The sequence below is a fragment of the Hibiscus syriacus genome, unplaced genomic scaffold (genome assembly GCF_006381635.1).
Source record: "Hibiscus syriacus cultivar Baekdansim isolate YM2019G1 unplaced genomic scaffold, ASM638163v2 tig00006230_pilon, whole genome shotgun sequence".
Lineage (NCBI taxonomy): Eukaryota > Viridiplantae > Streptophyta > Magnoliopsida > Malvales > Malvaceae > Hibiscus > Hibiscus syriacus.
Genome location: NW_024062089.1, coordinates 34816 through 46674, shown reverse-complemented (window position 1 = coordinate 46674; position 11859 = coordinate 34816). Strand labels below are relative to the sequence as shown.

The following is an 11859-nucleotide window of genomic DNA, read 5'->3' as shown; positions in this document are numbered from 1 at the left end:
AAGTGGAATCAAACTGGGATGTGATCCATGTTTAGCTCCAATTTCTGCAAATTTGGTTCTCATTTCCTCAAAACCATGAGATTATTCTAGATATGTCAAGGGCCATTTTCTAAAGCCCAATCTCGTGCCGTAGAATTTACAAATTGAAAAACAAAAAGGTTCTCGTCAACTAAACTAACCTCTAAGGTTTAACAACAATGGAATCATCACAGATCAGTGAGGGAAAAACTCTAAGGTTTGTTCTTGATTCACATCAAGCAATTTGCGTGAATCCATTCACCAAGAAAGAAAAGGAAGCCAGAAAACAAATAAACTACAATGAATTAAGAACAAACCAGAGAAAATCGTAGAAAATTGGAGAAAGGAAAATCTCGACGAACTCTAGACCAGCTAACGTACGCCGAGAACGTTTCCTAAAAGTGCGTCTCCTTGACTCCTCCCATCTTTTCCATTTGGAGTGTTGATTGGTAGGAGGTATCAATTGATATGGACATACATGCTCACAAGGTTTAGAATTGCATTCTACATATGTTAGATTGATCGCTGAGGAAAGTTAGAAGTGCATAAATTACACATAATTTACATTTCATACTAAATTTTGCATGAGGCACATTTGAGTTAAATATTTGTTAATTTGACATTTAGACATATTTGAAATTTGCTCAAGCAGTTAGTAGTGCATTTGGATATGGCTTGATCACTTTTGGAAGCATTAATTAGCAAAAGACTAAAAACATTAGTCGTAATAGTTGAATAAATTTAAATGCATATTTGGCACCTTTTGAATGATTCAAACATGTTTCTATATCACATTTCATGTACTTGATATGTTCATATAAGATGTATTCCATGTACATAGGATGTAGTTATTATGGAGTAACGGATTACCTATGAGGTTCCTATGGAGTAACGAATGTTGCTAAGTTGAGTTGCAAGTGGACTTCTATTATTAGGTTGGGTTGATGGATATTGTAATTCTAAGCTATATAAATGTATGAATTCTAGTGTAAATTCCTACATGATATCCACCAACTGCAAAAGCCAGACTCCATAACCCAACTGTTTGTAATTCTGGTTATGCTTCTCTGTTTAATAAGCAGAGGAACTGACGACATCCGAATCATAAGGGGAAATCGGAGCTTTTTATCGGTTACGAAAGAAGTCCATTACCGGTTTTGAGCAGTCTGAAAGTCGGGGGGTTGTTTCGTTTCATAGACCCATCCGGGAGCATATATGGCAGCCGAGACATCACCCTTTTTAATCACATCAAGTGGTGCATTTGTCTGTTAAGGAAAGAATTGCTATATTATCCTACTATGGCATAAAAATTATCACAAGATTAGTATGAATTGTACATTTCATCCTCTACCACCGTATTTTCCCTTCAGAATACGTCTATCCCCATGTAGACATCAAACTTTCTATCGCCGGCGACCTCTGCCTATTGCTTCGGATAGTTGTCCTGCAGAGTACATAAAAGTTTATATATACAACAACAAAAAAAGTAAACTTTAGGTTCTTTAAATGAATAAAATGGCAATACCAGCTGCCACCAATAGTTGGCAAAGATTCCATCACTAATATCAAAGAAAGGTTTTTCTGTTCATACAATTGATTCTGATAGCTAATCGTTCCGTCGACCGTAAGGCTAACATACCTGAGCAACCGACACCGACAATCAGATAAATGTTACAAAACAAGCTTCAAATGTATGTCTGCATAATCATAGCATTGCCTCTTCTTTTACGAACCATATAACTAAAGAACCAGGGACCGAGGAGTGCATGGTTTGAGTTAAACGGCTGATAAACTCTTTCAGATTCGGGATTTGGCCGATGTCGAGGTCGACCTCCATATTGAGCTGCTAGTAAGCACATTACAAGGCTACAGTGACCGGAGACAACATGAAACTTTGTTTTAACTAGCCGTATAGAATGTAGTACTAGCCAGCCATCAAAGCCCCAAGCAACAGCTAGCTCTGAGTAAGAAGTCAAGCAACGAGTCATGAAGCTGCTCGGAAGTTGTTGTTTAACTTGTTTTTGGCCTTGGATTGTCTGTTAACTACCGGTGGGAAAAGGACCGTTTTTAAACAATGAAATAAGATTCTTCTTGACGATGATGATCAGGTAAAACGAAACAAGGTTGAACTCGTCGAGTTTTGCTATAACGTATACGCAAATATTATGTGAGGATCATGTCTTGGCTCTATCCAGACTTATTTTTGTCTAAAATTAGGTATATACAGGGTATGTATCCACTATCCACCTGTTTATGTATTACTATGATAATTGTTTTTAATGAAAATTATTTGATTGAATTTACTCTACATAATACATTGATTTATTCTATTTTCATTTTTTGTTGCCCTTTAGTTTCTAAGTTTTGTCGTGACTAATCTAGACCGACTCATGTTGCATATCTAATTTTGATAGGTGAGTCTTTCAGCAAAGATTTTTTACATATACAAAGACTCAAACTTGAGATATTACTTAAGCGATATTAGACTAATTATCACTTGAATCAACCTTTTGCTTTGATTTATTCAATTTTTCCAATCCCTGGAAAAAGGTTCATGCAGACTTGACTTTGATAAACCAACCATTAGTAATTTGGTTGGTATATTTATTTATTTCTTAATTTCCACGAATCACTTGTCGGGTTTCCTCGTCCATTTTTGTGGTTTTTATATTATAAAAACTAATTTAATTTAAATAATTTGATTTTTTTTTAAATTGTATATGTTTATATAACCGACTTCAAGTCGAACACTACGGTTGGAAACGATTAGGCTTTCATAGATATTTTTCAGCCATAAATGGTTCGGAGTGTTTCGAATAGAACTTGAAACCGACGTCGTTTCTGCACTTAAAGCTGCGGAGTGAAAAGGTTTAATTATAAAATAAGTGTCAAACTATAATGTTTTTCACGAATAGGTAGTTAAACTATATGTTGAATGATTCCAGTGCCTAACGTTATTACTTTAAATGTTCGGGTCATAAACACCTTAATTTTATTCGTTAAGTGACACGTGTCACATTTTAAAAACATAAAAAATTTGAAATAACCCTAAAACTTTGAATACTTTTATTTCAACCCCTAAACCCACGACCGCCGCCCTTTATTATCGAAGAAGCTCCACCTAACCTCACCGACCCCGCTGTTCAATACGTCTATGAAATCGTGACCGATCGGCGACCAATCGATGTTTTGTACCCTGCGAATCCTAGGATGAAAGTTGCGATTCTGATTGCCAATCAATGGCAATTATGGCAACGTATGACTAGGAAGATGACAAGGATTACGCCGGTAACGGTGGTCATGGTCGGGCGAGGACAACAAGTTAGGGATTTAGGATTTTTATAATTTGAGGTATTTTTTTGTAATTTAAGAGAAATTATCGTTTTTATAAATATAATAATATTTGTAATTTAAAAATTCAAAATTATCAAAATGTGATACGTATCACTTAACAGATGATACTAACAATAGTTATGGTCCGAAAACTTAAAATAATAACATTTATAACGTTAAACACCAGGCTCATTCAAAAAAACAGTTTAAACACCTCTTCACGAAAAACACTATGATTTTGATATTTGTTTTATAATTAGTCCAGTGAAAAGCTTGGGTGGGGTAGCCAAAGCTACCCTACTAAAACGAAAGGGGTCAAATTATAATTACTAAAAAGATAAGATGATATTGAGCAATTAACTCAAAGTTTAAATTTTCTCCCTTGGATGCAGTGAGGAAGCTTAATTTCTGCTTGTCCCCTTCGGTTCAGCTTTGTATTCGATTCACTCTCTGGTCTTTAGTCTTTAGTGTTTCAAACGAATTAGAGAATTGATAATTACTTTTTTTGAGCTAATAAAAATGACAATGGGAAATGAATCTCCGAGATTGCTTCTTCTCGTAATTTTTCTCTTGGCGATTCAACTCCGAGTTAACCCAGTCGTTGGGATCTGCGAACACAGCTTCATTGACCGCCACAAGCTCTACAACTTCACCCTGGCTTCTCCTCTGCCTAGTTTCCCCCATGGCGTCCTCAGTGAAGACGGGTAACACACTCAAATTCGTTTTTTCCCCTGATCTAAGCATCTCTGATTTCTACTAAATTACTTCGATTTTAGTATACGAGGTTGTTGAAAATTTAGGCAATTCCTTTTTTTTTATGTATATACTACACTAATTTAGAATATTGCTACTCGGTAGACTTAGCTTATCAAGGAGTGAAATTCATAGTGTCTGCGATTTGATTACTTACAAACAAGTTCGGTGTTCTATTTAAAGAGAATTTATTACGAATTTGGTTAAGTAGAAAACGGTGTTTGTAGATTTGCATCCTGTTCGATTAGTTTAGTTCTGTAGCTGAACTTTAGACCTGTTTGGAGTGTGAAAATTTTGTTGTTTTGAAAATTGTGTTGTATTTCACATTATCTTCATATGATTGGAAGCCTTCATATCTCAGTTGGGTAACTTGGGTTAGCTTCTTCTTTTTTATTTATTGAAATGCCTTTTATTTTGTTTAACTGTGCTAGGTTTTATAAGGTGACTGTGAATGAGACTGTGCTTTGGTTTCAGGTTGGCTCCATCAGGTTACAGTTTATTACTTTGTTTTAAGTAGTTCTGTTTTCTTTAGGTTTTCTTTTGAAGCACGAACCTTTTATGCGGATTCTGATGTGGTTAATTACTACTCAAGTATGCTTTTAAATTCTTGTTTGTTGTTTTCCTCTCAATAACATTTATGGGTTTAATTACAGAACTTGTAACCAACAAGAAGAAGCTATAGTCTTTAGAAGCAAGTATATATGATGCCTTTCCCTATAAATTTAGCTTATTTTCTTATTGGCTTTCTTTTCTTTGGCTCAATGGAGCAGCTTTGCGGTAGAATGGTTTTTAACCACGACCCGCCCGGATGTGCTGAGTGCTCGGTAATTGCTTCCTGAATTTATCTGTGTTTTTTTGTATACATGCTAATTATGAAAGGATCCAGAATACGATGCAGGTCATTGTTGATGAACTTTTCCTCTTCTTTTATTTGATTGTATAATAATACTTCAGGATTGTGGAGGCCCATCACGCTGTGGAATGGAATGTAGTGCGTTAGTGGCTAAAAGTGCTGGGGGTAAACATTTTTGCTGATTTTCTTGCTTTTAGTTAGTATTTCCTTTGTTTACTAGTTATAAGTGGGTGCTATTCTTCAATATGATAAATTTTCAACGACATAATTACTGGTTATTGACAAGTAATTATTCAATCATGATCAGATGTAATTGTATTTTTATTATTGAGTTCTTTAACTAAGGTATCCTTATTTATTGTTCAATTTCTGTGTTTTGGCATTCTCGCGTAATTCCCAATTGTCTTTTCTTTTATACTTTAGCCTATTAGAGCCTGACAAAAAAGTGTTAGAAATACATGTAAATTTTTTTCTCGTTGTAGCACATTGCTTCTTCACATTTGCATAACTTGAAATTTAGAATAACTTTTCCTCATTCATGCAAGTGGTTATAAAGTTATAGTACTTTTCTACATGTGCATTATTAGCAGCATGGTACAGACTTTCATATGCATATAGTTGGAAAGAAAAATAAATGCAGTATGTTGAATTATCAAATTCTAAATGAATCTATGTGGTTTATGCAGGTTATCACGTATGCACTACTATTGGACAGGTTTCAAGTACAGATGTTAGCATCCTTGGTAAGTCAAAAATGCATTTTATTTCTAGGGGACTTTCTAGTATGACCTAGACCTTAGTAAATAAGAGAAACACTCCAAATCCGCCTCGCAAAGTGGCAATTCTTTCTGTGGTTAAGCCTTGGATGCTTCACATTTATCAAACATAGCTTTTAGTGGCAGTTTCCCTTTGTGTGTTTGATTGCTTTCTTTTTCCATGGTGCCATGCTATGAGGAGACAGTCGATTTTGCTCTTTTTTGTATAAATGCAGTTTGCTGATAGTGACTGTTATACTACCTTATACATGACAGACAAGCTGAATCCTTTCAAAGGTGTCATTGTTAGAATGTCGAGCAGTGGAAAAGAGCACAATTGTTCACTCTCTGTCTCAATCCTTTGCGATTCAACTGGAGCTCAAGTAAGAGGATTTACCACAATGTTTATGCTAATTATGATCAAATAAAAATTCCTTGGAGTTGCAAAATACCTAATTATGATATTAACCTAATATACCATTCTGCTGAACAGGGGCCAGATTCAATGGAGAAACTGGGGACTTGTGAATATGTAAGTTTCAGTCAGTTTCTTACACTGATATCCTTGAAAATATTTTTAACCAAACATCATGTATATGTTGAGTATGCTTATGCGTGAATACACATGCATATGCATTACAGGATGTCCAAGAAGTGTAGTTTTGCTATACATTGATCTTCAGTGGCAACAGTCATTTTAAAAACTTTAGTTAACAGTATCTGATATATTCATAGTACCAATTTCCATGTCCATTATGTTGATAACTTTTCTGTTTTCTCATATTTGACAAGTGGGTTATCTTGGTGTTTCAAAGTTCGTTTTGTTAATTTTGATAGGCCACAACGCTGCGGCATCCTTCTGCGTGTGCAACAATCATATCCATTCATGGGAAAGGGTTTGGTTGGTTTGGTACCTTGCTGATCCTGTAAGGGTTTTAACATCTTAGATCATAATGATGATAATAATAATCTATAGCAGCTCTCGATTGACTGGTTTTTTTTGTCTCTAGTATCATATGCCTCTTTGGAGCCTATATGCTTGCTGGTACTGTTTATCGATATGTTTTCCTTGGAGTTCACGGTATAGAAGTAAGTTTTTCTCTGAAGTTATCCTTTTGTTCCTTTCTATGTGAAAGTTGTGATTTTGGCTTGCCTCAACCGACAGACCATTCTCTTACCTTTTTATGTCCATGCTCTGCTTTCTTCAGGCAGTTCCCAACTTGGATTTCTGGGTCAGCTTACCGCATAGAACGCAGGTACCCTGTTGTTAGTCGGTAATGAAATGAGACAAAACCTACAAATCATACGATCATATATGTTATCATTCTTGCAGATGTATCTATCTTCTTTGGTGCGGCAGTTTAGGGGACCTTCAGCCAGTCAAGGAGGATCCTATTCTCAAGTCCATTTTTGAGCAGCTGCAATTTTGTTCCATGGTAGTCTGTAGCCTGCAAAACTGCGAATGATTGTGCCGGGATTGATTTTCTGATGATCCGTTCTCCCACTTCTTCGTTCTGATTTCATTTTAGATTTTTTCATCAAAACTAAGTAGAAAGCCTGTACATTCTTAATTTGCGCAGGCTGAGACTTGAGCCACCCAAAGTTTAAACCTTTACCGACTGTGTCAAGGTCTTATTGGCCGTAAATATTTATATAAACTTAAGAATACATATAAAAGTATTCCATGAGTACTTAACTAATTAGGTAGAAAATGAACATCTGTATGTATATGGGACCCTGTTTTAGTTGACCCATTCCAATTGGGTTGCTCATCATCAGCTGAATAACACTTAACACCTTTGTTGGTGAGGATTGGAGTAAGAAAGAAACCATTGAAAATCCAACAAAATGGAGGTTGAAATGCTGCCAAATCTTCATCAAGATCAAATCCATTTTTTACCCTTCCCAAGTCATTGTAATAATGGGGCATTTTTTTTTGTTGCCTTCTCGGTTTCTGGGGCTTTTTCAAATGAGGTTTTTCTGTATACATAAGGACTCGAATTCGAGACTTGCTTAAGTGATATTAAAATGTTTACCATTTGAACTAGTCTCGGGATTTGATTATAACCCGTTGATTATAATGGGGCATTTTTAGCTTACAAGCCAAGGCAAATGTTATACTTATCCACTTTCCTTACACTACTAGCTGTTATAAGAATGACTTTCAATTTAGTTTACTTTATATATAGTGTCAAGGTTTAAACCATTTATTTTATTTAAAAAAATTAACGTTTTATCTAATTAGATCAAATTACAATTAATGGAGAATTGAATTTTTATCCTGAAATTTATAAACAAAAACCATGCAGGTTTTGTTTTCTTTTTCATTTTTGGACATGGTGATAGAGTTTAAGCAAAGACAAGGTAGTCTCAAGGGCGGAAATTGGACCCACTTTTTCCTTAGAAACCTGATCACTACCAAATCGTCATTTAATTAATGCCACGTTTATTAAATATTTATTCACTCAAATAATTACAAAAACAAAATTATAAACAAAACCTCCAAAACTGCAAACTGAGAAGTCAGAAAGTAACAATCTAAACAGAAAGACATGACCCGGTTTGCTAATGGACAAGCGATTTGGACTGTCGTTATCGTATATTTATCTCTAGTTATAGCTCAGGCTCTTCATTCAATAGAGGTTAACTCTACGTTCATTAATGGCGACATGAAATGAAAAACAGCCTTGTAAACGTGCACATTTCACAGTTGAGAAGGTGTTGGGGACATTCGATTCGATGCCCATCCCTGTTTGACCAGACAACTCTCTTCTTTTCCGTCCTCCCTCTTCGAACTACATCTAAGTGCATACATTTACCACCATGTATCTAGGGTATTGACAGCACTCGAAGAACATCAAGCAGCTCTGATGATTAATTATTGCCCATTATGGCATCATCTATGGTTTCTGTTCTTTCCATTTTCAGGGTGCTGGACTTGCGAAGAACAAATTCAGGACATTTGGGTATTCTTTGGTTCTGGTACTAGCCAATTCATCAATATACAGCAGAACATGAGTCCTATCACAAGGCCAAAGGACACCTAAATTGAAAACTACAAAAGAATATATAACCTCACTCGAGGTTTTATAGATCATCCAAGCACATGAAGCATGAACCAAGGAAACGAATTCAACCATCCTCTCCAGGATACTTCAGATTTTATATAAGAGCAATTAGAAGACACCATCCTCCCAGGCCTAGTCTATCCAAAAGGAAAAGCAAGAGAGCCAGCAATTGATGCAGAACATATTACCGAACTGAAAATGCTTATTGGCTTGAACTTTGTGACCAGCAGAAGATAATGGTTTATGGGAAATCTGTAGAAATGGCACATAAAGTGCTGCTATGCACAATAAATTGAACACTATGCATACGGATAATGAGATGAGGGAAAATATCTTTCCACAGTTGATGGCGAAAATATTATATTGGCGGTAAACGACATATTTGTTAACATTTGGAAGGGCTGCAGGCAATATACTAAAGATGATTTAGAGTTGCATAATCTATGCCCTAAACACCAATGTTCTGGTAAATCAAGAAACAAGCTCATTGTACCTAGCCCAAGAATTCCAGTTTAACCGTCAAATAACTAATCACTACTGCATGCTCTCAGTCTCAAATTATGCGATTTGGAACATAAACAAATCAAAATATTTGATATGTTACGTTTTGCACGCACTCATAAAGTCATAATTCTAAAGAAAATAAGGATTGCAGTTGCATTTGATAAGCTAAGGAGTTCCATGAACAATATTAGATATGAAAACTGTTCTATTGGAAATCATTAAGCTATATCACACAAATTCAAAAGCAACTTCATCATCCAAGAGTAAGTAAAAAGAAATTTTGAATCAGCCACATGCAACAGAAAACATTAATAATGTGACCAACAATGCCCTCCAAAACCTCTTAAGTTCTCATCACTGACATGAAAACCAACAGCATAAAACTTCCATGATGAATAGAAAATGAATACATGTTTAAAGCTAAATTTAATCTCATCGAAATCTGAATCGAAAAATTCAAGAGTCAAATTATACAACATCCAAATCAAAGTACAGTACGATCTAACTCTTAATCCAAGTTCATATCCAAGTCAAAATGAAAATAAGAGCAAAGCTACAATTGAATATTCCAATCTATTATGAAAACAGTAAATCGTTTTTGATTTACCATAAATGAATGTGCCGCTTGCAAAACCTGTAGTTCACACACGCGAGGCAACTGCAGGAGCCGCCGCAACAGCAGCAGAGGTGGCGGCGTTTCCGAGGAAGGAGAGGAATCCGGAGTTTCCAGGCTCCTGATCGTCTAAGAACAAGTCCTCCGGAACCCTAAACGCACCGTGTAAGCAAATTATGGCAACTCCAATCAAGACCGCGGAAATTAAGAGCGACCCAATGCTGGTCAGGAACACGACGAAGAGTGTCAAAACCACCAACGCGCCAAGCGTCTCACGATCTGAGAATGCACGGCCGAATATTAAGAGAGGTTGATCCGACGGTCGGAACAAGTATAAGAAGAGCCAAGCGGCGAGGAGGCCGAGGAGGACGAGGAGGGAAAAGGGATGCGATAGGAGAGAGAAAGCGAGTACAACTGCGAGTAGAGTGGTGTAATTGACTTTGAAGTAAGAAAAGTTTCTTCGGATCCGGGAATAGGCGTCCGTTAGATTATCGGGACGGGACATGGCAGTCCGATCGATGAGCTCGTACCATGGGCGGCGCTGAGAGAATCCTTGACGGATCGAGGACGTGAGCCGTGAGAGGAATGTACGGAAAGCAGGCGTGGCGATTGGGGGCTGTGCTTTGGCGCCACTACCGACGGTGGATTGAGTGTTTTTCATCGGAATGGTCACGGCGGAAGCCATGGTCGGAGAGTAAGGTAATAGTGGGGCGTGGATTATTTTTAAGTTTATTTTTCAATGGGTTTTTGACTCGAGTCCTGAGCGCTGCAAGTAGAGCTAGAGCTGTTTTGTTCAATAACTTCTATGTCCTTACCCGACCCTTACTCGACCCAGCCTGTTTAAATAATGTTTTTTAAAGATTAAATATACAAAAGTTGACCAATCTATGTATATTTATCTAGTTTAGTGTTTAACATTTATTTCGTTTTCGTTTGATGCCTAACATTTTATTACGTTACTCAAAATGTGTCAAATCGTGATGAACCGTTAAGATTAATTGTTAACCAATTAAAAATATTAGATACTAAACTGAAAAAACGGACATCTTTTGTATATCTAAACTTTTTTTTAATAAAAAAGGTTGAGGGATTAGAGATGATAAAATTATAATAAGAATTACTTAGTTTGCAAAGAATCCATAATAGAGGGATATGTTATATAATTAGACTTATTTTCTTTCTTGAGCAACCCGATAATATATATTTAGTTGATTTAATATGCTTAATTAACTAAACACCATTTAATATTTTTAAGGAAGTTCCCCATTTAGGGATGGGCACGACATCCAATGCCGACGTGTTTCGATCCGAATTAATCTTATCATATTAATTTAAAAAAAAAATTGGGATCAAATCAAGTTTGGTTCATGTTTTATCTTAAAAATATGGGTCGAGTTCTGATCAAGCGGAGGGCATATAACTTTTGGGTCGGGTTCAGATCAGGTGGAGGTCATAAAAATTTTCAGGTAAGATCCTATTGATTGGAACTCGACCCAAACCCGACCTATACCCATCCCTATCTCATTTAGGTTTCCAACAACAAAATTTCTCCTTCAATTTATAAAACTTTCCATTTTCCTTTAATTGATTTTCCCATGTATGCTTCCATCTTTTAGTTTATCTTCTATGATTTTCCCTTTATTTGAGGTCATAACATTAAGAATGTTATAATTAGTATTAATTAACGTTCATCTTTTCTAATTTTGATAAGAATTACATATACATATATATATATATAATTGATGATCAGAATCAATAAAAAGAGAAGGAAAATTTGAATTTATTTCCTTTATTTTTAAGAATGATAAAAGTCCATTATATATTTAAGTTAAATTAGATCACCTTTGACTATCATTCTAGAGTCGGAAACGACTCTTCTAACCCAATTTGCTTAAGGATTCATCCTACCAGACCAACTAATTGTTGGTAGTAATATTTAGATATTGAATCTTATAAATATAA

The 11859-nt window shown here is 35.8% G+C and overlaps 2 protein-coding genes across 3 annotated transcripts; one reads left to right on the top strand and one right to left on the bottom strand.

Moving 5' to 3' along the window:
* The first annotated feature begins 3794 nt into the window (after positions 1-3794).
* LOC120200606 lies at positions 3795-7321 on the top strand. Of its 2 annotated transcripts, XM_039201405.1 has the most exons (11): positions 3806-4055; positions 4536-4578; positions 4875-4928; positions 5059-5122; positions 5644-5700; positions 5989-6095; positions 6206-6244; positions 6550-6638; positions 6723-6801; positions 6921-6968; positions 7046-7306. In XM_039201405.1, the coding sequence occupies exons 1-11, from the start codon at positions 3871-3873 to the stop codon at positions 7124-7126; spliced, it is 846 nt and encodes a 281-aa protein (XP_039057336.1). In that variant the 5' UTR covers positions 3806-3870; the 3' UTR covers positions 7127-7306. The 2 variants fall into 2 exon arrangements, with proteins under 2 accessions (XP_039057337.1, XP_039057336.1); XM_039201406.1 differs by lacking the exon at positions 6206-6244 and having other exon boundaries at positions 3795-4055; positions 7046-7321.
* A 2457-nt stretch (positions 7322-9778) lies between these two features.
* LOC120200604 (PRA1 family protein B3-like) lies at positions 9779-10681 on the bottom strand. Its single transcript, XM_039201403.1, has one exon. It carries the CDS (start codon positions 10580-10582, stop codon positions 9926-9928), a length of 657 nt encoding a protein of 218 aa, XP_039057334.1. The 5' UTR covers positions 10583-10681; the 3' UTR covers positions 9779-9925.
* Positions 10682-11859: the final 1178 nt, after the last annotated feature.

Excerpts from the sequence above, each read along its gene's own strand:
- LOC120200606 (XM_039201405.1), top strand. The coding sequence starts at position 3,871 with ATGACAATGGGAAATGAATCTCCGAGATTGCTTCTTCTCGTAATTTTT. Across the intron at positions 5,123-5,643 it reads AGTGGCTAAAAGTGCTGGGG|GTTATCACGTATGCACTACT; the intron begins GTAAACATTTTT and ends TGGTTTATGCAG. Across the intron at positions 5,701-5,988 it reads TACAGATGTTAGCATCCTTG|ACAAGCTGAATCCTTTCAAA; the intron begins GTAAGTCAAAAA and ends TATACATGACAG.
- LOC120200604 (XM_039201403.1), bottom strand. The coding sequence starts at position 10,582 with ATGGCTTCCGCCGTGACCATTCCGATGAAAAACACTCAATCCACCGTC.